The sequence below is a fragment of the Anser anser genome (assembly GCF_964211835.1).
Source record: "Anser anser genome assembly, chromosome: 24".
Classification (NCBI taxonomy): domain Eukaryota; kingdom Metazoa; phylum Chordata; class Aves; order Anseriformes; family Anatidae; genus Anser; species Anser anser.
In genome coordinates this window covers 2,921,994-2,947,991 of record NC_139745.1, presented here as the reverse complement: position 1 = coordinate 2,947,991, position 25,998 = coordinate 2,921,994, and the positions used below count along the sequence as shown (strand labels likewise).

The following is a 25,998-nucleotide window of genomic DNA, read 5'->3' as shown; positions in this document are numbered from 1 at the left end:
AGTGACTAATGATGATAATTTCTCCCCACTTGCCCCACAACAGCTTCTTCTCCGGTTGCAAACAGCACTCCTGCCTCCAAACAGTCATCTTTCCTTCAGCCTGAGCCTGCCTGTCTCTCACAGGCCCAATTCTCAAAACCTTTTCATCATTTTTGTGGTTCCCCTACCAATATGTGCTGCTCTAGGCTCATGACATGCATCAAACTGTTGTAGCTCACAGAGCACAGGAGAGGACCAGCTTGGCCAGCAGCTCACCTAGGGCTCTGAGCAGCTCTGCTCCAGAAAGCTGGAGCTGTCCCGCGACTGCTCACGCTGGAAGGGTTACGTGGGTGTTGCAGGAGGGTACATTGTTCAAATAAGCAGAGAGCCCTGCTGGTGCGGCGAATGCTGTGCACGAGGCTCAGACCACGCTCTTTGCCCAGCCAGGAGGAGGGAAGAGAGGCAACAAGCCATGCTCTGCTGCATGGATGTTCCTGCGAAAGCCCATTAGCGAAGTCTCAGAAGGGTTGGTTTGGGCTGCACTAGCCACGAGTTAGAGCAACACTAACTGGAGCATAGGTGATGGAGATGCTCCCACTGCCACCCCACTGGAGCGTGCAGGAGAGCAGAAGTGACCATAGCCGAAACAGCCACGAGCAGCAGGCAGGGAGGCTGTGCAGAAGCAGCTGAGAGGACAAGACCAGGGTTAGGGGCCATGTCACTGCAGTCCTGCCAGAACAATTGCTGGCACCATGTCGGAGCAGCGGGTCCCATGTTAGCATCCCATACCAGCATTGCCGTTTTGGTGTTTGTTGTTTCTTTCCTTGTACTTTCACAATGGGTGAATTAGTCTCTATAACGATCCTGCCTGTCTACTGAACTTTGTAGATCCTATAGGCAAACTGAGAGACCCCAGGAGGAAACATTTCTGAAAATGGGGGATTATAATTATTTCCATGGTGGAACTTGCACTCCCTGAGTATCAATCTGTGCCTCCATCTAGTGGTTAGAGCTATACAAAGAGGGTAAGAGCTGGCTACAACACCCAGCAGAAGACGTCCTGCTCTCCAGTGACAGCAGCTCCCACCACTCGCCCAGGTCCCAGCTGCTGATCCCACTGTTGGCCAGACGCAAGAACCAAGCCCCATCCAACACTCCGTCCAGAGACAGATGGAAATGTTGGGGAGCTGGAGAAACATGCATTGCCTGCCATGAAGATCTGTGCCTGTTCCTTGCCAGCTTTGAGTCACCTGGGACACAGCAATGCTGAGAAGTTTGTGATATCGAGAGCAGAAAACCATGCCAGACCTGGTAACATCCAGCCACAGCCTGCCTGGACACCCTGTGAATACACTGCTAATAGCACCAGTGTGAATACACTGTTATTATACAAAATGAGGTCATTTGCCTAAAACAGGACTAAAATTGCTCCTAATTAACAACAGAGCTCCCTATACCTTAAAACACAGGGGCTGAACCTCCAGCAGAGATTCAACAAAGGTATGATATGGCAATTTGAAGCAACTGGGGTCCCCCCCCATAACCCTTTTTGTCCTCAACTCCCCTCTCCCCTATTAGTGGAAACAAAACAAGGGGCAGGTTTCTGATTAAGATGCACAAACAGCTCTATTTAACAACTGATGCAATAAATGTGCTGAGTAAAATCACTGCCAAAGCTCGTTGCAGTGCTTTATGGGGCTGCTCTAAGAGTGTGAAAAACCGTTTGCTGCATATTATTAAATGATGAAAAATGCCAAGCTCACAAACAAACTGTGCAATGAATGTAGCTCGACTGCCTCTAGTGAGAACATGATTGAACCTATATAAGTGAGGTGGCAGGGAGAGAAGTGGGAGTCGTTCTCTGTGCCGCTGCCACGCTGTGCTGCAGTGATTACAGGGCAAAATGACCCAAAATAACAGCAGAGTTCCTGCCCAGCCCCACTCCCAACCTCAATATTGATCTAGAGTAGGACAGGTGCAAAAAGTACTCTGCCAGCCACAACTGCAACCAGGAGGACCAGGTCCTAGATGATCATAGAATCATAGGAACATTAAGGTTGGAAAAGCCCTTCGAGATCATCTGGTCCAACCATCACCCTACTACCAGTGTCACCCACTAAACCATGTCCCTGCACACCAGGTCCAACCTTTCCTTGGCTACTAAGATGGTGAAGGACCACCTAGGGGGGAAGACGTATGAAGAGCGGCTGAGGTCACTTGGCCTGTTCAGCCTGGAAAAGAGGAGGCTGAGGGGGGGCCTCATGGCGCCCTGCAGCTTCCTCACGAGGGGGAGCGGAGGGGCAGGCGCCGACCTATTCTCTTTAGTGACCAGCGATAGGACCCGAAGGAATGGTGTCAAGCTGCGGCAGGGGAGGTTCAGGCTGGATATCGGGAAGAGGTTCTTCACTGAGAGGGTTGTCGTGCACTGGAACAGGCTCCCCAGGGACGCAGTCACGGCACCAAGCCTGTCAGAATTCAGGAAGCCTTTGGACTGTGCACTTAGTCATATGGTACGAATTTTTGGGTAGACCTGTGTGGAGCCACAGCTGCCTTTGGCCACGCGTGGGCCACTCCATCACAGAGGCTTGCTGAGGTGGCAGTGGCCACCGCTGCCCCGCCTTTGCTCCGGGCCCTATAAAACAGGACCCCTGCAGCTGGCCCACCACTCGCTCAGCTACTACGTCCTCTGACAGCCGGCGGACGCGGCAGGAAGAAGGCTAGAAGGAGCAAGGCGAGAAGCGGCCCTCCTTGGTGTGCGAGGACAGCAGTGCCGTCCAAGGAAGCACCAAGAAGGAAGGCAGCTAACGAGAAGCGTCATGGGCAGAGGGATAGCGCCTGCGGCACAAGAGACACCAGTGCCCAGGGGACCTCTGGCGCCCAGCCCACAGACACGTATAAGCGTTATCATTGGCACCGCAACGACGCGGGGAACAGGCCAGCCCCTCAGCTGCACAGCGACAGGGGGCCTGGGCCTTACCAGTGGCGCAATGGTGGCGTGGGGAGAAGGCAGGAGTGTCAGCCGGACAGCCGCGGGGAGCAGAGGCATGCCCATAGTCCAGAACACAGCGTGGGACCCAGCCATGGCCATAAACCAGATGGCAGCGTTGGACCCACTCATGGAAATGAAACGGACAGCGGCACGGGGCCTAGGGGTGGAACTGGACGACCCCGTGGTTCGGCACCCTGGCCTGAAAACATTCCGGACGGAAGGCATCCCGTCTGGGCAGTCCCAGGAAAGGACTGGCTTAGCCTTCTGCCAAACACCGTGGGGCCCATGGAGGTGGATCCACCAGATGTGGAGGAAACGACGGAAGTGGATCCACCTCGGCCAGAACAGATCTGTGGCTACCCCGGCATGTCTTCGCTCTGTGCCATCCGAGCGCACCAACAGCATCGGAGGAGTGCCCGGCGAGCTCCCTACTCGTCGCTCAGGCTCCATCCCGGGCATTAGCTTGGAGCCACCAAACACCATGGACATCTCGCAGGCTGACCTGCAAGATGTCCCGGCAATAAAGAAATCTGTTGCCGATTCTCAGGGGTTGTGTGAGTGCTTCTTTCCCATCCCCCAGACCTTGTGTAAGAGGTGGCATCCCTTCTGCGCAGAGCCTCGAGGAAGAGCACGAGAGAGGGAGGACACAGCTTCCTTCGGGATGCTGCACTGGGGTGACAGGAGGAGTCCCCAGAAGCCACCATGCTCCTTTAACATTTGTGAAAACAGACTGAGGGGTGAAAATAGGAGTGTGTAAGTGATTATAGGTGGCTAATTTCTTGTATCAGGAGGGAGTTTCTATATCTGAGTAATTGGCAACGACAGATATGGAGAAGGCTGAGGTACTCAGCAACTTCTTTGCCTCCGTCTGCACTGGTAGACGGGCTTCCCAAGTCTTTAATTTCCCTGAACCCGTAGATGGAGGCTGGAGGATCAAAGTCCCACCCACTATAAATGAAGAGCAGGTTCATGATAAATGATAAATCTAAACAGGTACAAGTCTATGGGACCTGATGACATGAATCCCACATGCACAGACCACACCTGCAGGCAGCATGATGCAGTCATGCTACACGTGTGATTTCACAGTTCAGGACAACAGCAGCTCCAGCTCTGCACCCAGGAGCATCAAAAATCTCTCAGGTGGCTTTTTGGCAGGACAGCATGTGAAAGGCGGCTGGGCATCTCTCTGCATGGTGCATAAGGGCTGGGGTGATTTAGATGGAAACAGAAGCAAGCAACCACCTTCACTTGGATGGCTTGGGGCAGAGTGTGTCCCCTTGTAGCTTAGCTACAAAGAAGGGGCTGTTAGGAGGTCCTAATGTCTTTCTTTCCCAGGAATGTAACCAAGCCAGACCTTCAGAAAGCAGGAATTATTGCACATATCACCAGGAGGCACCCATGGAGCGATGCTGCAGGACAAGGTACCACGTGCTGCAAGAAGCCAGCCCAGTCCCAAAGCAGACCTGAGCCAGAAGCTTGTTCCAATGCTGACCTGAAACTTATTTTGCAGAGGGACAGTCATCGCCTGCTTCACCACAGCGGGAGTGAGCATTGGTACTGCCAGCCTGACGGCTCGGGGGGGGGGGGGGCTGCAGACCTCCGGAGCCCTCCCTGGTGCGAGCAGCAGTGCTGGCACCGACGTCCATCTGCTGGGGTGGCACTTTGCCCTGCTCTCAAGCCTGCGGTGCCAGCTCTGACAAGACGTAGGTGCTAATCAAACACAGATTTCAGTGGGGCAGGGAGGAGAGGAGGAAATGGCATTTTATTATCAGACAGCCTTCTGTGCCAGACCAAACACTATGCATCATTGCGAAGGAACTGTCGCTTGGCATCTTACATGAAAAAAACACCCTATTAGCTGAAAAACACCCTTCTCCTCTTAACAGGCAGATGGAAATTGTGTATCAATGTTATTAACAGGGCAGCATTGCTTTCAGTTCAGATCTATACTCACCCTGGCCTTGGGTCCCTTGAGATGTAACCTAAGCTGTATGAATCAGAAGGTGCAAGGGCATTCTGCTGCTTATCTTCTGCTCCAGGGCTGGGGTTTGTTTTCTCTATGCTGGCTGGAAAAAAAAATAAAAAATTTAAAATCACTGTGTGCACAGACCAAAATCTGCCTGAAGTTTTATATGAAACAAGCAGTGCATGGGTCTTTCAATGGCCTTTCAGATAAGGAAGAAATTTCACCCACAGTGCCCTGAGATAAGCTGCCATGTACAGGAGATCAATGATTTTTCCCCTCTCTGTGATCTAGGCAGGACTCAGAGAAACGATGTTCTTCTGGAAACGGCTGCTGGGTCCTGGCAACGTTCTGCACGCTGCTCCTGTTCGGCGTGAACAGTGAAGCCCCTCTGTGTGCAGAAGTCAAGATAACAGAATCGGTCCCTCAGGCTCCAGGGGCCAGCCAGACCCCACTCCCTGCACCTCCTGCAAGGACCCAGGGACCCACACAGTTGCAGATGACAGCAGGAGAGAGGCTGTTGGAATAACGAAGGGAGAAACCCTGAGCCCCAGGGAAGAAGCCAGATCATAAGACGCCAGAAGCAGCTGTGTGCAGCTCCTGTTGCCCCTTGCAGCTACACATCCCAGCGCTGGGATGAGACTGTGTTGATCTTCGGTCCTCTCTGACCGTAATGGTGGTCTTTCACTTCTGTACATTGGCTTTCCGTCCAAGTTAGCACCTTGTGCTGGGAACAGATCTACATCTTTGAAAAACAGCACCAAGATGTACTCAGAATCACCCCAGGGGCTGGCCATGCAGGGGCTGTGCTAAGGGGCAGCTGCCCTGGGCGTGGGTGAAAGCTGGGATGCTTCTTTTCTCAGACAGCATCTGTTAATTGGAAAATGCAGCTCTGGCTCGCCTCCTTGTACTCTCGGCCTTCCCAAAACCGAGTGCCGTACATGTTCCAGAGATCAAAATATTTCTCCTTTCAAAACACTGAGCTTTGAAATTCCCTTCGTTTTAACAAAAAGGCAGAAAGCCCTGTGACATCGTCCTTCCCCAAATATACAGTTTTCTTGACTTGGACTGCAGTGATTTTAGTTTCCATTGCAGTCGTCAAGCCAAAAAAGTCAGTTACTCTCTGTGCTACAGCTAATCTAGAAATGCTGCACGAATTGTCACTTACCTCAGTGCCTAATATCATGTCGCAGCTAAGCACATATTAAAAATTAGACAGGTGCTAAATGCAGCTTGAACGTTTGCACTTAAATTCCGATCCTCCTCCCACTTCTCTGATCCCTTCCCTTTCCTGGGCTGGAGGGAGGAAAGAAAAATTGCTGAAGGGCCTGGTTCAGTGCTGCAGGTGCTGAAAATCCAGCCTTTGCCTTCCAGCTCCAGCCCAGACACGGGACCAGGAGGGATGGATGGTGAGGACAGTCACATCGGGGAGCCCCCTAGCCCAGGCTGAAGCCACCAGGCAGGAGATGTGAAGGTGCCCTGAAGACATGGGCGATGCGGTTTGCCAAGCGCTGCCCTCTGAGTTGTCATCCTGCACAAACTACTCTTTCTACCAAGCAATTGATTCAGGCCAACTGCAGTTGGATATCTCAGGTGGGAACAGTTGCCAGAAGCTCTTTCTGCACGGAAGAGGCGTGGGTGGGCTGTGACCTCAGTGTGCATTCAGGGTTGTGGGTTCAGCTACTGCTGGGGGTGACAGAGCCAAGAGAGCCCTGGGGGCTGCTTGGGACAGGGTGTTCTGGGCTCAGCCCACCGCAACAAGAGGACCACGAGAGTGAACGCCTTCCTCTTTGATGATCTCTGTGTGTCCTGCTCTGCGCCTCCCAAGAGCAGAGGATTTATCCTTGTGGCCGTGTCTCCGCAAGCCCAGCTCGCAGTCAAACCCAATCCCAAACAGCCTCTGAATATCTTCTGCTCGAGTGACTGCCACCTCCCCACTCATCCCACCCGCACATGGAGTAGGACCGGTCCTTCGAAAGGGCAGCCGCGAGTTTTATATCAAATTAAATTCACACACAAAAAAATCCCCCCCAGATTGATTTCCAAAAGCCAGATGAAGTAGTTGCCGTAGATAATCACTATAAAGATTAATGCCTTAGAAAGTGTTTATTCTTGGAGCTCGGCCCAACACCCCGAGCCAGCTGCCAGGATTCAAGATAGTGGCCGCAGGGACGCGGGGCTCTGCGCACTGCGGAGGAGGAATGAATCTGGCAACTGTCTTACAGCCAGAGCGGATTCCTGCTATCATGGACCTGTCTGAGGAGCAAAGCCAGGGAGAAAATAAGCCTTGTGTTGCTGGAAAAGAAATGAAAGGAGCACAGTCTAGACTACTTTTACATTTGTAGGGGCTTCATTCAGTTCACTTAGTGTCCTAAGGCTTTTAGAGAAATGGATTATTCCAGGTATTTTGGGAATGGTAATACACCAGCCTATGGAGTCCTGCAGTAAAGACTTAATTTGCCATTAAAAGCTGTAGTTGGCTTTACAAATTCCACAGAAAGGCTCTCACTCAATTCTATTGCTCTCCAGAGAACAACAATTTTATAAAGCATTTTTCATCCAGAGATCTCAGGGCACTTTTGCAGAAAAGAGAGGGGCCGGAGATGCTGGCCTGCGTTACGCGGAAGGTGTGCGCCCAGGAGCAGGGGTGACGTGGAGAGACCTTGGAGGTCACACAAAGGATCGGCGGAGGAGCTGGAGCACAGACTTCCCGCAGACAAGAGATCTTCGTGTGACACGAGACCGAGGTTCAGCAAGGTGCTAAAACCAAGAGCTGCCTCCAGGCACAGCAAATTGTTGTGTTCTCACGTACCTCTGGCCAAGCGGATGATACCAGCAGAGCAAAGAAGCAGAAAACATAAAAGCGATATCGCCTCAAGGACCCAAATTGGATAGATCTGCCTGAAAAGCTCTGGATTCAAAAAGCATGAGAAAAGAAAATGGCATGGCCCTGTGCGCTGAGCCATCTTCCCCGGGACTGGATGCGAAGTGCAACCAGCTTTGGTTGTGCTTCTGGCAGTCTGGGATGCAGTCGCTGGAGATGTGGAACATAACCTTAACTTAGCAAGGACTTGGATTTGCAAGCTTCCAAAAATGGATTGTAGCAAGATGACGGCTTGATGTGGAAGTGAATGGCTATTTATAGCTCCCCAACCACAAGAATGGACCGTCTCCTTCTTCCACACCTTAGAATTCAGAATGCTTTCCCAAATAAATAGCTACTTAATTAGTTAGAAGGTTTTCCCCAAGAAAAACAATGAGGGTAAAGGTTCTGCAGGGAAACTTGTGGTTTTGAGGGGAAAAACCCTAAAATGTTCACACTAGTGCTATCAAAACTGCATACACATCATCTCTAAAAATCTCACTTATACAGAATTTAACACAATTGATATTAAGAGTTAAAACTGAAGCACTTCTAAAGCAGAACTTGCTAGATTCTTTGCAACTTTTATTTTGTTTTGGGGGAATTTAACATTAAGGGTCTTTTTCTTTCTCTGCATAAGCAGTTTTTAAAATGTGAAATTTCCCTAAGAAGCAGAGACTCTTCCAGAGTGCCTGGGGAATTGCTGACGATAGAAGTAGCAAGATTAAGACACTTTGGATAGCACGAACATGCCTAATAAATCTGCCTATTTAGTTTGTACCTGTTTGTCTGCTGTTCCTACCTTTCCAGCTCTAAATGCTCCAGCTCCTCCAGTCTATAGCCTTCTCTTTGGTTCGGAAACAAGACAAGCTTCAAGAGTTTCCGGAGCAGAAAGTTAGGTATTCCTCCTCTCTTCCCCTAGTCTGAATCTATGGTTGAAGTGAGCCTTTGTTAAATAAAGTTTAAGTGCTTAACCCCCAGCTACAGCACACAGCAGTATGTGGGAGTCGCAGACAAGAGGCATTAGCTTTTAGGTCTTGCTGCGAAGTGCACTGAATTGCTGTCCACCGACAATAGCAGCAACAATCTCACTTTTAAGCTCAGTTCATTGGCTTCTGAACACCTTTAAGATAATCCCGACACAACTGACAATATTTTATTTTTAGTTATCCTTTCAGATGCACGTCCAGAGTAATTCTGGGGAAGAAGGGTTTAGAAAGAGAAGTTACTGTGAGTCTGAAAATTATTCTTCCATTTAAGACTGCTGAAAGTGCTTGCAACTTTCTGCAAAAGGAAGAGAGAAACCATTTATTTTCCAACCATAACACCAGCATGAGAAACCCAGCAGTAAGTGACTCTAAAATACAATGGACTTGTTTCACTCAGGCCTTCTCAAAAGGGTACTTAAAGCATGAGCTTGTGGGTGGCTGAAAGCTTATAGAATAATTGAAACATAAGGCACAGCTTAACATCCACGGCCTCTGCATCCAGTACAGAATGTGTTGCCAGTATCCTAATCCCATCCAGCCCCATCTACTTCTCCCCTTGTCCCCAAAAGCCCTAGGACTTCTTCCCCCGGCCCTGGTATGGCTTCCCAGAAACCAAACATCCACCACCGGGCAGCCTTGCTTTGACTTTCGCACACCGGCCTCCACCAAGGGGGAGCAAGTACCGGGAGCAAATGCATGCAGACTGTCTGCCTCCAAATCGCCAAGCCTGAATCTTCTGAAGCCCAGTCAGATGTTATGAAAGCCCAAGCCTCTCTTTCCCTTTTGATTGACATATTTCGCACTCCCCTCTCTCCCTCGCATTGTCCCTGCAGAAGCAGCGATGACAGGCTGCTGTCACAATGAGATTCATAAAGGGAGTTGCATTAAATCATTCCTCAGATTCTCTCTGGCACAAAAGAAAAATAAAGTTTATGCATGAAATGGCCCCAACAAAATTTGATACAGGAGAAATACAAACGATGCAGAGAGAAAACAAAACCCAAGCTACGATTTTTTTTCTCTTTAATTGCTGCTTTGTCTTCAAGAGTTAAGATGAAGAGCGGATCAGCTAGTGAGATGCTGGCAGTGCTAGCAGGCAGGAAGAAACAGGTCTTGGTACATTGCTCATGACATTTCAAGACCAGAGTCTCAGTTTCATGCCAGAAATACAGAGCTCTCGGGTTCTATAAGAGCAGGGGTGGTCAGCCACATGACAAACTTTTACATTTAATTGTGCATGCTCACAAACGGACAGAGGCAGAGTGCCAGCACTTCTGCCTTTGCAGAAAATTTCCTGGGAGGTACCTGTATACTTTCTACCCATCATTTGCCATGGACTCACGGTGTTGTTTTCCGTCTCACGTAATTTTGGGGGAGCTAATGGACAGATGGAGGCTGGGCAATAATGGCAGCCTTTGCTACTGGACAATGAAATATTTTTCTCTTGAGCGCAATCACAGCGTGACAGGTAGAAGAAGAAAGGATATGAACTTACTGCTTCCATATGCTCCATCAGAGTGACCAGCTGCACTGCCGGCAGGAGGTCGCACAAGCCAGTGTTTCTGAGTTATAAAAGCAGTGCAAGCTTCCATCATTTGCTTTCGTGCTGCATGGAGTTTCCAGAGCTATTCTGGAAATAAAAACCTGAATTTTAGGACTGGGAAAGGTTGAGAACACAGTTCTTGTTCGATGCAAACTGATCCCATGATGGTCCTGGGACAGACAGTCCCATGCAGAGCGCGAGCGGCAGCTCGTTGCACCTACAGGGCTGCTCAACCTCTCTTCTTAAGCAATTACAGCCTGGCCCCATAGCACTTCAGGACTAATTAGTAACAGGTTTTTACAGTTGTTTTTTTTTTTTGGTTGGTTGGTTGGTGTTTTTTTCATTGTTGTTGTTTTGGTTTGGTTTTTAGCTTTCTGTCTCAGAATCACATTAATGTTATTTCTTAAAGCAAGCTTTTAAAATGCTGTGCTGGCGCACATCTCAGACAGCGCTGTTCAAATTTCCAGATTCTCTGCGTTCAGAGGAGTAACTGAGAGCAGCATTTAGTCCTCTCGTCATTGCTCCTTTTGTTACTCAGGAAGAGCTGCCTTCCCCTCATTTTGATGGCAATTAGACTTTTATTTCAGCGTGCACCTGAAATACCATGCGGTTTTGTGCTCCAGTATGGGATTATGATTATAGAGACTGCAAAGGGAAGGGACATGGGAGACAAAAGAGGTTTGCTCACACTGAACGGTGACTGCGAAGGGCTGTCAGGTAGGCTGCAATGTAACATTTTCCTATGACATTTATGGGGAAGAGGAGGAAGCGTCCAAGCTGGAGTAGCTTTCATTGTAGGAACAATGCCACAGTCTTTTAAAAAAGGGAATTACCGGCCTCCAGGTGCAATTACTTGGTTAGCTTATGTCTCGTGGAGATCTCAAAGAGCCACAAACATTAGCCAGTTTAGTTTCATGCTCTCCTGTTGTAGGAGGGATCAGTGTCCTTTCACCAAGAATGGAACGTGCAAGTCTGAAATGGAGCAAAAGTCGCCCAAAGAGCTTGTGGCAGAGGTGGAAACAGGACAGGTGAGCCTTGGAAATCAGCACAAAACTCATCTCCTCCCAGCCCTAACCCTTTGCAAATACCTCTGGGAGCAGTAACAGGACAGTCCCTTCTCCTCCAATGTGCAGTCACCTGTATGGAAGTTCTCAGAACCAGGGTTTGATGGTTTTTATCTGACTTTGCTCAAGCAAGCTGTGACTGAAGTTAATCCAAGTTTTCATAAGGGAAAAAGCAAAAACAAAACCCCAAAACCAAACAGTAGTAAGGCCTGAAGTATGGGAGCTCATCTGCCCTGCCAGTTCTCCTTTAATCACCACGCAGCGAGTGCACAGCCTCTGTTCTCGCACTGAAGCATTTTGCAGTTCGCTTTGCACAAGACAGAGCAATGACACAAAGTACACGGCCCAGGAGAATCGTGCAGGAATGGAGCATCATCTATTTATACAAGTGCCCCTCCAGAAAGCAGGGTGTATTTGTAAGAGCACAGATGTTTCTTTGTATTTTTCTCAAGTATTTTCTTCTCCTGAAAGGCACTTACTCTGGGACAGTTAACAAGGCAGATTAATTCATGTGGATCCTTGCAGCAGTGTAGGGCTGTCACTGGTGGGGAGAGAGGTTTGATTATATTATTCCCTATTGTCGACACAGGCACTTTATAATAGATTTATGGCTAATAAAATCTTTTAGTAGTATGGGATCCTTGAGTTGCAATTTTCAACCTTTGGCCCTTGCTCAAATCACCAGCAGATGCAAGCATTAATGAAACCAAATAGCACGTGGATACTAAAAAGGCATATGGCTGGATACTCAATAAAGGCAGTAAAACACAGGAGAGGGATCTTTACAATCTGCTTTGACCTAATGGAATAATTCTTTCAATAATAAAATTACTCTTTACATGATGCAGCACACCTCAGATGAGTGAATTCCGAATTTAGAAATTTAGGGGTGATGCTGTTCAACAGCACATTTACTTTCATTTGAAAAATCTTATGTGAGTTTACAAGCAGAAATCAATGAGGAAAAAACTGACTTATGAGTAAGAAAAGAAGCAGACATGAAATAACCAAAAGAGAGGACTTTGTGGAAAGCTTCTTTCCTGAAACGATCTCTGTTCAGCTGGTGGCTCTACCTGAGATGCAGACTCCATGATCCTGCCAGAATGCACTTGGGATCTATCAAACCTTGCCTTCATTTCAAGCCAGAGACGCTTCAAACCCTACACTTTGGTTACAATTTAACCTCTTTTTGGGTTCTCGACTGATCTATCCTCATCTACTGCACCACCAATAAGCTGTGACAGTGACCGGCAGAGTGAGGAAACTGCTCCTTAACCGAGCACATTCAGGAACGCAGCAGCCCCTTTCCTCCTGTCCCTGCCGCACGTCGGGAAGCCCAGGCGTGGACGCCAGCGGTTCTGCTCAGCAGGGCTTTGAGACGCTCTGCAGAGCTCAGTCAGTCCCTCCTCGTCCGTGGCGCGGCAGCCAGCGGTTCTGCTCAGCAGGGCTCCGAGGCTCCGCAGAGCTCACCCCGTCCCTCCCTGCCCACGGCCTGACGCCGCTCTCAGCAGCATCAGCACGGAGAGCTGCAGGACAGCTGTCACGCGGCACAGTGCCGGGGAGCAAAAGGCTTCCAAATCGCAATTTAGGGCATGTCTTTAAGGGCATCGGCTGAGCCCACGCCAGCGACTGCCAGAAGAAGTCAGAGCACGTGAGGCAGTTTCAGGCTAGAGGCTGCCATCCGCATCCAGTGTACTGCAAGTGAGTTTTGCTGCTAATTAAATCCTCTCTCCTGATTATTTATAGCCCTCTATTTACTGGCTCATTGATTTTAGGGGCCATGTTAGTTTTCTTTTTTACATGTCTGTCTGAATGGCTAGATTATAACGTATTACACAAAGAACAAGTGAATTGGTGTCAGAGTGATCTATTACACAGATGGTCTGTGAGCAAAGGGCCTCTGTCTTTGGCTTTGGCATACTGAGAAGACAGGGAAAGATGCTGAGCTCAGTTAATTCGGTGCAAAATAAGATTGTCAACCCTATCAGTGGCTATCTTGGGAAGTTTCGTACATTGGCTCCATGCAGTTTCTTCTGGTGCTGGCAGAGGTTTAGAGAGGAGACAAGCGGGGAGGTGGAAACAGAAGTCATCTGTGAAAACCCAACAGGCACGGACTGCAAATACAGAGAGTTATTTGCTGCCTGTAAGAAGAGAATTATGGGTCATTAATTGAAATTAGCAGGCAGCAGGTTTGAAAGCAGGTGGAAGCTGTTCTCATGAAACTACGACGTGGAGCTCTGCCATGGGTTGCCGTAGGATCCAGAGATTTGCACGGCCGCAGGCCTAGAGAAGCTAACAGGAGAGGACAGCCCCTGGAGAGGGCCTTAGCAAGAGGTCGTGGTGGTTTAGAAAAGCCCACAAGTAGCCACGGGAACGTTCAGGGCAGCCAGCACTGCGCGCTTCCCGTCCCACACTTGGCTCGTGGCAGCTGCTGGTGGCCACCGGCAGGTGGAGAGGAGCCGGAGCCAGCCCAAACTGACCCTAGCGGAGTTAAGGCTAAAAATCCCATCAGAGGCCGAAAGCACGTTTAACCTGGCCAGCGGAGGTAGTTCACCGAGCAGCAATGCCCACGCTGCCGCCACACGAGCGACCTTGAAACCCTCAGCCTTCCCCAGAGCCCCCGCAGGAGCAGAGATCAGGCGGTCGGCCTGCAAACACATCAACTCCTGCGTGCAAGAGGAAGAAAGTTGTCTTTGTAACTACCAAGACCTTTGGTGTAAAGGGTTCGGATCCATTTCTCAAGGCAAACGACCCTTTCACGGTGTATTTGTGTGGCCCTCCAGCACCAGTACCTTAAGATCGAGCGTTTCCAGCTGTCTCAACCCCATGTAGCCAGGTACAAGTTATCCTTCTTGTTTGGGACCCAGCGCACCGCTGTGCTGCAGTGCTGTTTCATGCAGGGAGCAGGAGATGCTCTGAAGGCAGCGACATCGCAGGACTGTGACTACGTTCGAAATCAAGACCAGGTCCATGAGCCCTTTACAGCCCCAGATACAGACAGGCAAAAGCTTGTGCTGCTGTATGGCTGGGAAGCCAAGTTTTATAGCCCTTTTTTATATGGGAAAACCTCTTGTTGAATGCATTCATATCATTGCAATAATATACATATAACAATTATTATACATCATTATATTATATTAATTAATCATATAATATGTATTTTAAATCATTTATAGTTTTATTTATTTTGTTCTGGGGAATTCTGAGTGCTGCGATGCCCACTGCTATGTCAACTTGTTCCTGACCTTTACACTTACAGTATACGCAGGAAAAGAAAACAGGTTCTTTCCCTTTATTCCCCAGTTGTTCTGTGCTTAAAGGAAATAAACTTTTGTTTCAATAATCATAAACACAAAAGGTTCCCCAGAGGGCAGTTTAAGACTCCAAGCTAGTTAAAAAGAACATTTGCATGAATTAAAGAGCAACAACAAGTCACCACTGATCTAAGCCTAATGCTTAACCAGAGGCTGTAGGTGGGGAAAAGCAAGATTGGTAGGAGGTAAGAAAGAAAACCAGGATGTTTCTTCTCCTTTACAGTGTGCCTCCCAGGCAGCAGCCAGGGGAACAATACCTGTCCTTCACTGACCACATGGTCACTTTATGCCTGCCTGTATCAAGGCGTAGAGGACGACGAGCAACTTTGGTCTGCTGCAGGATGGCGCCGGGATTAAGCCGGGAATAAAGGCAACTTTCAATTTCCCATTACAGGCTCCTCCATTGCAGAACCCGGATGAAACTCCTGACCCTGCCTGAACTACACGGCAGGTATAAAAGCCTCCAAGTGTGCAAATCTGTGGCTCCTAAACACACAGACACATGCAATGATGCACACAAAATACACTGGTTGCTCACGCCTAGGTTTCCTAGTGTTTCTTTGGCTTACATAAGACCTGATTTATAGATACCTGACCTCAACAATTACATGCATCTGCATATGTGACCCATCTATACCTCATGGCTCAGACTGCACGAGGAGCCACTTTGGGCACCTGCGGCCACCCTGTCCCCCTCCCCACGGCCCCTGCTGGGGACACAGCCACGTGTGAGAACACCCACACGTGACTGTATGCACCCCACGCAGCACAGCTGCGTGGATAAACTCCTGAAATCCTTCGTGAGCTCCTTATAAAGCCTGCCATGCAAAACAGACCTGAAATTGTGTCCTCTGCAGCTGGTGCTGGAGCCAGAGACCTTCGTCCTTCACTGCAGCTAGAGATCCAGGGGTCTGGTTTTCTCTAAATGATCACATTCAGAGAAGTCAACATCCTCTGAATCACCCAAAAGAACACATTTGAAAAGGGACTAAAGCACGCAGTCCTTTTTTATACGGGAAAACCTCTTGTTGAATGCATTCATATCATTGCAACACGCCCAGCGTAACAGGATTTGACAAAATGATGCACAGCTTAAGGACTCCAGCAAGATCAGACACCAAACGCCTTGGTGCGGCACGGCTCTCGACTTCAAAGTGCTGTGTGGGAACGAAACTTTGCAAAATGTTGTGTTCAAATCTGCAAAGCCTGGACGGGTTTGATCAATTATTCAAGCACAGCCCAATGTCCCCATTAATCTACATAAAAACAAGCCATTTGCAGGGGAAGGCAGTGGGCTCGGGGAGCAGCTCTGCAGGGTGAGTGCGGCACGAGGGGAGCAGGCTCAGCACCGGGCAGGTAAGTGTCTGCTCAGGCTCCAGGGCGCAGACACTGAGACCTTTGCTTGCTGCCTGCAGCACAGCTTGATTGATTTAATTGTGGTCGTGAGACGGCACCTACCTGTTTCTGTGACCAGCAAGTCCTTGCCTACTGGCTGTTAACAGCAGGGACAAAATCCGTGCAATTAGAGGCCGAAGGGCCAGGCTGGTTTTAGGCTTTGCGATGCTGTGATTGTTACAGAAACCATTCCAAGAGCTAAAGATTTATTTTTGCAAATCCCCACATCTCAAGGGTTTGAGATTATGCAGTGCGTGGGCCTGTCGTTCTGAGTAGCTGTTGGGCAATCACCCAGCCAGGGAACGAACCGTGCCATGCGATTAGGTGACCAGTCACACAAGGAGCCCATTTCACAAGCCTGAGCATTACTCAGCAGCTCCGCAGGAGACAGCTGAGAGCTGGGAACCCTTCACCACCTCCGGGAAGCAGCACAAGCCCAGAGGACAGCTCAGGCTGGCACAGGCGGCCACCCCAAAACCAGAGGCTCAGGCAGGGTGGTTGCAGGGGGAGGACGAGGGCTTGGTGCTTGCTTATCCCCATAGCACTGGAGCACTGGGGACTGTCTTCCAAGTACCTGACCCCCCGAGTTGCACCAGGGTCTTGCAGAAGGGGATGAAGCTCCTTATTTATAAGGGGGCATTTATAAGTCACCACTGGGGGGGTGGGATCTCCCCCGGTGTGAACTAATGGGTCTCTAATAACCAGCTCCAGCAGCAGAAATGATGCTGCCAGCACCCTGGGATGAGCCGGCTGTGACCCAGCCACCCGCCCCGTGTCCCCGTACTGCTTGGTCCCTGTGCCCGTCACAGCCACGGTGCTGCAGCTCGGAGCTTGTGGTTTATGGGAGCATTTGCCCATGGATGGTGGAAGCGGCTGCGCAGCATGAAAGCAGCCCAGGAGACCAGAGCAGCAGCAAGAGCCCTTCGCTGCACAGCTGATGTCCTCCCCCGTGCCTCGCTGGCAACGCTCGTCCAGCGAGAGACGGAGGCAGCAGTTTAATTTCACATCCCTTGGGGGGACTCCCACAATAAAAAATCTGCAGAAGGAGGTAAACTCTCTGCTGCTGCCTTTCGCAAGTAAATATATATATATATTTTTTTTTCCAAGCACAGCAGTGCTGTATTTATCTGTGACGTTGGCAGCATTTTCTTCAGGCAGACCGGACCACTGCGGCTCGCAAGCTGAGACCCTGACCCGGGGAGCATCAACCCCCAGGGCACAGCTAATAGGAGCCATCCGCCCAGCATCTCCAAAACAAATCAAGCCAGCCCCACACCAGATACATCTTCCTGCTTTTTAGGAGGATTGAAGCTTGTCAGTCCTTGTCCTCGCCTTTCTCACACCTTCCTGTAAAAGCACATTAATGAGTAGAAGCCGTCCCAGTTTTGACCGGTGTTGTTCTCGCATGGCATCGAGAGCTTCTCAGGTGTACCTCTCTCCCAGAACATCCTCTGGTGGCTGTTGTTTAGAAGTCATGACAAATTCTCCATCCCCTCCTTCACTCTGTATTGCTGGCACCATTTGCCACCCACCCAGCATCACAGCAGTGTCCCTGCAAGCTGTATTTTCTGCTTTATACCCAGAAAACATCTCCTCGCACACCATAACACAGGTATAGCCTTTTGACTCATTGCCAAGTGGGAGAGAAAGCAGCTTTCAGGTTCACATTATTTTGCAGGGTTTTAAACAATTACCTCTGCTATTCTCTCCATGAGTGTGCTCCAAGAAGCTCTGATAACGCAGCTCACAACACATCTCCTGCCCCGGGGAGAGGTGCTGAGCCCGCCCCGGTGCTGCCCTGCCACGCTCTGTTTCTGCACAGGAATTTATTACAGTCACGAGGAGCTTGGCACAAAGGAAAAAGACTTTGTCATTTCACTATGGGAGGAAAATAGTCACACTGGTTCAGTCAAACAGTTTCTTGCTTGGCTAAAATCCACCTGAGCAGGACTTGAACGCTTTGTCTGACTTTTCCTGCGGCCCTCCCGCTGCCAGACGCCCGCAGTTGCTGTTGGAGCACGCAGCAAAGGGAAGGCAGCACGCTGCAAAGCAAGGCTTGAGCATGCACTGGTGGCCGTTTAAAGCCCAGGGGCTGAGGCCTGGGTGCCATCAGCTTATCTGCGAGAAACAGCAGCACTCCAGTAAACGTGCATTATTGTTTACCACAACAGAAGGGAATGCAAGGCTGTTTGCTGGCTTCTTCCAGCACGGCTGGCCAAGGCAGAAAGCTGCCTGCTGTCCATGGCCATGCAGGTGTTGTAACCTGACATCCATCACACTGCCAAGCTTTCAGGGCACAAAATCACCGGTCTGATATGTACCAGAGGAGCCCCAGCCTTTCTCCTCTGTATCAGCACGGTGGGTGAAGCACAGGATGAAAGCACACTTTCAAAACTGGCTGCTCACATACTGCTGGACACCTTCCTCCCTTGCAGGTCACTCGGAGAGGCTTAGTTTTAGTGCAGTCCCACCGGGCCACCAGTCTCCTACCCATCCAAATTTTGGTGGCTGGCATCTTGGGGCTAGGGAAGGACACTGCTTTGAGCTCCAGCTATGCCTAAGCGCAGTGCTGGTGTAAAATGTGAGCTCAGAACAAGGGAATCCCACCCATGGACAAGATTTGCTTGCCAGGACTGGTAGATGATCAGCATTTCAACAAGGAGGCTTGGGCAGGAAGGGATGAGGGCCCTGTCAGGTGTAGTTGCTAATTAACCTGGGAAGCAGCTCAATTATTTCTTTTTGAGGTAAGCACTGAAACACCTGGGATTACAAGCTCTTTCTACCTACAAAAGAAAACTCATGCTGACAGTTCTTATATTTCCAAACTCTTATTTGATCCTTTACAAGGTACAGGAAGGCAGAAAGCCCCAGCATCCTGGGCATCTGATCAATACACCTAAACCCCACTTCCACTTTGATCTCACATCAGGTCCTGATCAGTTTTTGAAATGTAAATAGTGCTTTTGAACAGTTAAATCTCCCCTTAAAGCCAAATCACAGGGGGAGATTCAGCTGTTCAAAGAGCAAAAAGCAACTAAGCTAATCCTAAACCTGGTGGTAACAAGGCCGGTAACAGGGTGTTAACCTGCCCACCTCTCCCCACCACCCAACCCCTTCCAGGGAGCCTAACCGGTGGTGTGGGCAGGCCAGAAAGGCCAGACCCTGGCAAGCTTTGTCTAACCCCAAAAAGCACAGTAATTTGCTCTTTGGGCAATCACCAGTGCCTGAGATTTTTTATTTTATTATTTTTTTTCCTTTTCTTAAAAGCAGAAGCAGCACCTTTGGAGAGTGCTCGGTATTCAACAGAGCTCCTAGAGAAGTAGGAACCTTTCATTCTTCCAACATCTGCTGAAAAGCCATTTAACCTCAGAGCAAAGTTACTAACACCCTTAACTAATCAGAGAAAGGAGAGGACATGTCTCTTGTCTCTAGTGGCCAGACAGCACTAAAGAGCCTGAACTTGGCTAAAGCTACTTAGCTAAAAGCCTGCAGCTTGTTCAGACTCCTGCTGGCCCCAAGGCATGGAGTAAGATGCACATCAGAGCAAAAAATCCCACCTGTGCTCTGGGGGTTTTCATCTGGCACCAATTTATCCCAGTTTCAGTTTGTACATCTGACCCAGCCATCTAGATAGCTTTAGAGGTCAATAGAGAGGAACACACGATAGGTGAAAGCTGATCTCATCTTGATGCCATCAACCTCAGGAAAAAAAAAAAAAAAAAACAAAAAAAAACTTAATTATGGCTGAGAAGACCTATTCCTCATCATACAGAGTACCTAAATCAGCTCACATTTTGACAACGGGCAATGATGCATGGCCTGAGCGGAGAACAGTGCCTGTGTTAGCACATTAGTCTTGCTAGATTCCCAAGCTCTGCCACAGACTTCCAGGTTTCCCTCACTTAGCTGTCTCCTTAGACAGAGCTCCATCCATCTCCATCTCCAGACACCCCTGCTCAGTGCAATGAAATATCAGCATTCCCTCCACTACTACGAGGAAAAATTCATTAAGAAATGGGAGGCTCCCAGACGCTTTTGCAAGAGCCTATAGCGAATGAGCTGCTCCAATAAGATAGGCAAGCTATAATGAGCATCACTAATCTCCCCTGAAGTCTGAGTTATACAGATTAACAGGCTCTAGAAATCACTGTGAGATTCCCTTACGCATATTCCTGAAGTAAGCTGCAAAAAGACCTTCCTGACCTCTGGTCCCCGTGCACAGCCAGCCCAGCAGCAGCCAGCCCAGCAGCAAACAGGCAGCAGAGCTGGCAAAGGGTTTATAAACCTTGCAAGGGAGAGAGTGGCTCAAACACTGGCCGGGGCTTCAGGGAGGAGGTTGGTGAGTCCTGGTAACGCAGGGATGCGTGGCACGGAGCAGGGATGCGGAGAGCAGCAAGAGGGTTTTCAGGGCTGAAGCTGAAAGCTTGGCGGTGTGCTCCCTGCTCTGAGCCCGTGGGTGTCCCCTTGGCTGCGGGATGGCCAAGGGAGCTGTGGAAGGATCAGAAGAGCAAGGAAACGTGCCCACCTGGTTCATGGGAAACGCAGCAGCCAGGGGGAGTTCAGGCAGCTTCAGGCACGGTATCTGCTTGCAGACAAATTCCAAAAATTCTTCTGTTCCTGTAAGGTAAAGACAGAAAGAACAATAAATGCAGAGCAGATAAAGGGGGAAAAGAACCTCGCCAAAGATCATAACAGTTTCTGGTGACGTTTTAAGCTACTTTTTCTATTGGATCTGTGTATTCTGCCCTTTTATGAGCATTCAGCATGTCTGGGCTGTATTCTCAAACTGTGAGGTTTTGTTTGTTTTCCTTACTGGAAACTAGGGACATGTCAGGTCGTGATGAAATCATCACTGTTCACTTAAAGGACTGAAGTCCTTTATCCAAGTACAATCAAAGGGCAAGGTACACGCTGCCCTGACCTCTGGTTTCACGGATCTCCAAGAAACACCAGCATTTCAGGCTGTCTGTACTGTTTATCATATCAGGAAGGAACGTAGTCCTAGCAACAATATCTATTTATCAGTCCACCTGTCAGACAAATAAAGCAGTCGTATTAATCATAATCATCCAAACTCTTATCTGAAGCACAATCTTGGACAGAGCAATCTCCCCAGCACAATGCATGGCTGGTCTTGGCTGACCTGGGGTCAGAAAGCAGAAGGAAATGAAAACTTTGTTAATTCAGAGGCTCGGGCCGTCTCTCGGGATGGGTGCGAACAACGTAGAGCCCAGAGGTATTGCTCAGGAAAAGGAAACAAAGTTTCCTGGATTTATTCACATGAGATTGGAGAAGAAAGCTGCAGTGTCCCCATAATCTCCATCACTAGTAACCGCACAGCATTGCCCAGGGTTTATATCTTTTTGGTACAAGCCAGCTAGGAGCAACAGCGAGGTGGTCATTTGCTGCCGATCGTAACACCGGGCGGCATCTCGTAGCCTCCTCTTTCACCACCGCATGCTCTCGTGGGGATGGCAGCACCACGGGATGCTCCATTCTGGGACACCACAGCCAGGGACAGAGCTAAAGGGCAGAAGGTTTGGGGATACCGCGGCTCTGAGGTCACCTCACACCGCTGGTGGGCTGCCGTTCCCCGGAGCGCCAGGTCTCCCCTCTGAAATTCAAGTGACTGACAGCACCGGGATGGTTTTTAATGTGTTTACAGTCAATGTTGCAGGAGATGCTACAGCTCATTTCTGTTCAGGCACCTTGTGTGGATGATGAATGTTCTTTAATAGCTGCAATATTTAGTGTTTAATGTAAAATCACTTACTCCTAATGCTTTGCACTTGCAAAGTTATGAAGCTCCATTTATGCCTGACTGCAGAGCTGACAAATCCACTCTAGGCCTCAGCTCAGGTAGCTGCATGCTGAAGACAGAGGTGGGGAAAATCTTTCCCACCTCCTCCCACCTTTTACACGTCCCCACTAAGACGATTCCTCTAAACAGCCCCCAAAACAGCTGGGGTTAGGTTAGCAACAGACTTTCTACACCTTCCTATCCAAGTTTCAGCATCAGCTGAAGAAAAACCTCCCACCCAGCAAAACCAGCCTGTGCTGCCAGAATTCCTCTGCTTCTGACTTTCCATCCTTGCCATAACTGTGCTTTGTGCTTTCCTATCAAGACCTCAAAGGATCCAACAGAGGGACGGGCACATGAAGGGACGAAGGGGGCACCTGCCCAAATCTCAAAATAGAGCCTGAATTCGGGGAGACTGAAGAGGGAAGGGCCATTGGGGCTCCACGTGGCCAGCCTGGTGCCACGTGTGCTGGCCCAGGTCCCGTGCCTGTATGTGGAGCTCTGTAGTTGCAACAAGCGCGCCGTAATGCAGCTCGGCTCTTGGAACAAGAACAAATATGATTTCTTGGAGGGATGCTTGCTTAAAATCCAGGGACTAGCGTCAAGAGCACAGCAATCCACTCCCGTTACTGTCATTTATTTCGTGCTGCTGGTGGTTGCCTAGGGGGAAAAATAGACAGAGATTTGAAAGACAGTGCTAATTTAATTTGCCAGTATGAATAAAGATAAGACTGTAAAGCATGTTAATGAAGCTACAGTATCACATAATTCACATGCAAGGGAAACACTGCTGTTCTCAGATCATGATTGTCTTTTGCACATTCAAAACTGATTAAAACAGGATGAGGGCATTTCATTACACGCCCTCCCATGAAAAGCAATGTTCTTCCAGGGACACTGGGGCACATTTAGAAAAAGCTGTAGGGGGAAAGATAGATGCCTATTGCCATGGTCTGTTAAATGTACAGATTTGAGTGCATTCACCATATCAGCATACATTACCTGTTCACACCTGTTTATCTTAGTTTTATGCCTCTGCGGGATTCTTTTTCTCTGCCTGTCTCCTTAGTTTGTCAATTGACAAAAGAAAATAGCCCACATTATGTTCGGAAAAGTACTACCAACCCCAGGGAGCGAATTATGGCCCTAGAAGAAGGTGAAAGACTTTCTTCTTAGTTAAGCAAATTAGAATTTAGAAAAATCAAAATTCGCAGCAGCAGATGAAAGCCCTTGCTGGCTCCCTGCAGCACCCACGAGGGTTCCCAGGCATGTGTTTTCCCCAGGTCCTGGCTTCATAAAGCAGGTATGGTTCAAGCTGTATCTGTAAAGAGAAGACGATTCTGTTCCCTACAGACACGAAGGCTTGTGCTCCTCACTGAGATCAGCAGGAAAGCAGTTCCCAACCCTGTGTGAGAATAGGAAGCCAATGTCTGTAACTCAGAAAGAAAAAAAAAGAAGCACATTATAATTAAAAATAATTACCTATCAAGCCCCCTTAATCTTGATTTAGCTCCATGAGAAAGATGGATTTGCTGGTTTAGCCAACAGGGTGGAGGAGAATTTAAGGGAATTTTAGAAAGGAGTAAAAGCACTTCCATTGATATGTAGCACACAGTATGCTCAGTTTTAAGACAGTTTGCTGCTCTTGTGCAGTATTGCCAACACAATGACTCAACTCCAGCGGGACGGTACGACGTGAGTCACACACCCTGCGCTTCCTCGGGCACGGAGATGTCTCATTTGTCCTTCTCTGAGGTTTCCCCTAATTGCTGAAATGGTCCTGGTTGAAAATGCTTTTTGGGATAGGAAATTACAGCATGAACAATACATATCGGTGCCCTTTCACTTTAAAAATGCAGAAATAATAGCCTGCTTTCACCCTCCATCAGGTCTGAACGGAAGAAGTCTTGGCCCTCTGCTCAGCAGCACCGTGCTCTGCTGCCACCAGGTCACGGGGACACGAGGACGTGGTGGGTGGCACAGACTGAGAGCGGGTCTAGAAGGGAGGGAGGCAGAAAATTACCTGTGCTTTAATTTAGCCATCCCTTCTGCAGTCCGCCAAACTCTTTAAAAATAATGTAAGGACTGCGGTGCTCGTCTCAACTCATCGGTGGCCTCTGTGGGGTGGAGGGTCCATGAAATGCTTCAGGTCAGTGTGCAGGTGCCCAGCACCTGCCTTGTTTCAGGGTCAAGACAGAGCATGGCCAATAAAAGTAGGTGTGGGCATAGCCTGAGAGATACAAGCCCTGCTACTCACATCCCCAACAAGGACTCCAGCAGCGGTGGAGGACACAGTTGCGTGCTCTTGGCCATTAAAGGCTTAATATTTCAGATCAGGCTCCCAAAATCTTTGGGCAGGGCTAGGAAAGAAGAGGGGTGATAAAGCAAAGTGGTATTTATAGGGTATGTCATACATTATCCAGCTTTTTTTCAAGCAGCTTTTCGAAATCTCATCTCTGAGGATTTATTTTTTTCTCTGCTTCAGCTCCCTTTGGCGCTCTCCTTCCTATTTCTTTCTGCACTGCAGTTTCTCTTGTGCCTTCCTCCATCTAGTAGAGTGCTATGAATCCAGCAAATTCATGAACTCCCAGAAAGTTATAGCTCTTAAAAAGCATTCATTTGCAATGTGAAAAATGGTTTGATGTATATCTAAACCTAGGTGACTTTATGGAGCCATTACAGTGCAGGTTTGAATTGTAATGCTATATATCTGTCTGTAATTACTTGGTCTTAACTGTTGCTCAAACCTTCTGTTTTATTCAGAAAAGGTAAAAGAAACAAAACCACTTTTGCTTTGCCTCGAGTCTCCGTGGATGCACTTGTGCTGGGCAGTCAGGCCAAACGCAAGAGGTATGTTGGGGTTAATTGGCTGAAATCAAGCAAAATGGGCTCAGTTTTGCAGAACAGAGAATGGCACAAAAGAAAGCATTGGACTTCAGAAAATCATTAAGTTTTTGAAACAATATATATTGTCTGCTCGCTGTGTTTTCTTTGGTTTCTAAACCCTTACAAGTCTACTTGAATGAAGTAGCCAAGCTTTTTTTCTACACCCATACATGAAAGCTTTGAGTTTGCTGCTTTTTTTCCGTGTAATGAGAGAAGAAATTCTCCTGTAATCAGACACCTTCAGGAATGAGGGCTTTATGTTATGAGACTTAACCATTTGTGATATTTAGCAGAAAACCACAGCCAACAGCTGGGTTCTCCACGCCCTACAGCTTGTGCTTTCACTTCTCTCTCCTAAAGAGGTGCGGACCTGGCACAGACCATCACCAGAACCAGCTGATATTTTAATTTCCTTTTCTCTGGGATAAAATACCAATTCCAGAGCAAAGAGGATCTTTCAGGCATGATCATCGCTTCCTTCAGAACTTGGCTGAACCACTCCTTGTTTTCTCTGCCTCCCCTACGCTCTTCCAAGAGGATTTTTCTTTTTTTTTTTCTTTCTTACTTCTTTGATGACCTTCACCTAATACAAGATATTATGGTGTTCCTCCACCACAAGGCAGCCACGGACCAGCTGGGGAAACTGAGGCACTCGCTGTGAACATGGGGTCACGCAGAGTATGCTGAGGAGCATTTCACCCAGCGTCCCGCAGATGTGGAGGTAATTACAGATCCCCAGCACCTCTGACTTCAGACCAAATATCTGATAAAATAGAAAATACATCGGTCACTATTTTGGTAGATTTCTTGCTTCCTGTCAGAAAATTTGTCTTGAGCTTTCTTTTCTATTTTTAAAGAAAAAAATGGGCTCTTTCCCCACTGATCCTTACGTCCTCAGAACTCCACTGTTTGAAAAAAAAACATTTTGGCAGGCAGGCAGGCATTATTCCAGGGTCCTTCTCTATTTTACTGCTGAGAGGGGAGGAAAATGCTTCACAAGGTACATCTGCATGGTCCTGGCCAGCTCCCCCAGCCCATGCAGCCCCAGCAGAAGATGCCTTTCATCTCTTTCTTCAGGTTAGCAAATGCTTACAGGCACAGGTGAGCTGGATAAAGAGAGAAGTTCTCAAAAAATAGAGGGATTTAGTAGACCAGCTGTCCTCTGTTACAGCCATCTCTCGGTGAACACTTGCTCTTGATGTGCACCAAA

The 25,998-nt window shown here is 48.7% G+C and overlaps 1 protein-coding gene across 2 annotated transcripts in view; it reads right to left on the bottom strand.

Annotated features, from left to right (window-relative positions):
* The window catches only part of LOC310885991 (uncharacterized protein), a 239,033-nt gene that overhangs the window by 66,626 nt on the left and 146,409 nt on the right, over positions 1 to 25,998 (bottom strand). The window contains exons 1-3 of one of the 2 annotated variants that reach the window (XR_014575067.1): positions 20,821 to 21,711; positions 20,628 to 20,719; positions 4,926 to 5,037 (exon numbers count right to left, since the gene is read on the bottom strand). Coding sequence is in view for 1 of the 2 variants with exons in the window: in XM_083809973.1 (XP_083666099.1) it covers positions 4,926 to 5,037; positions 20,267 to 20,270 (116 nt within the window). In the remaining variant the exon portion in view is untranslated. The other variant, XM_083809973.1, reaches the window with a different exon arrangement.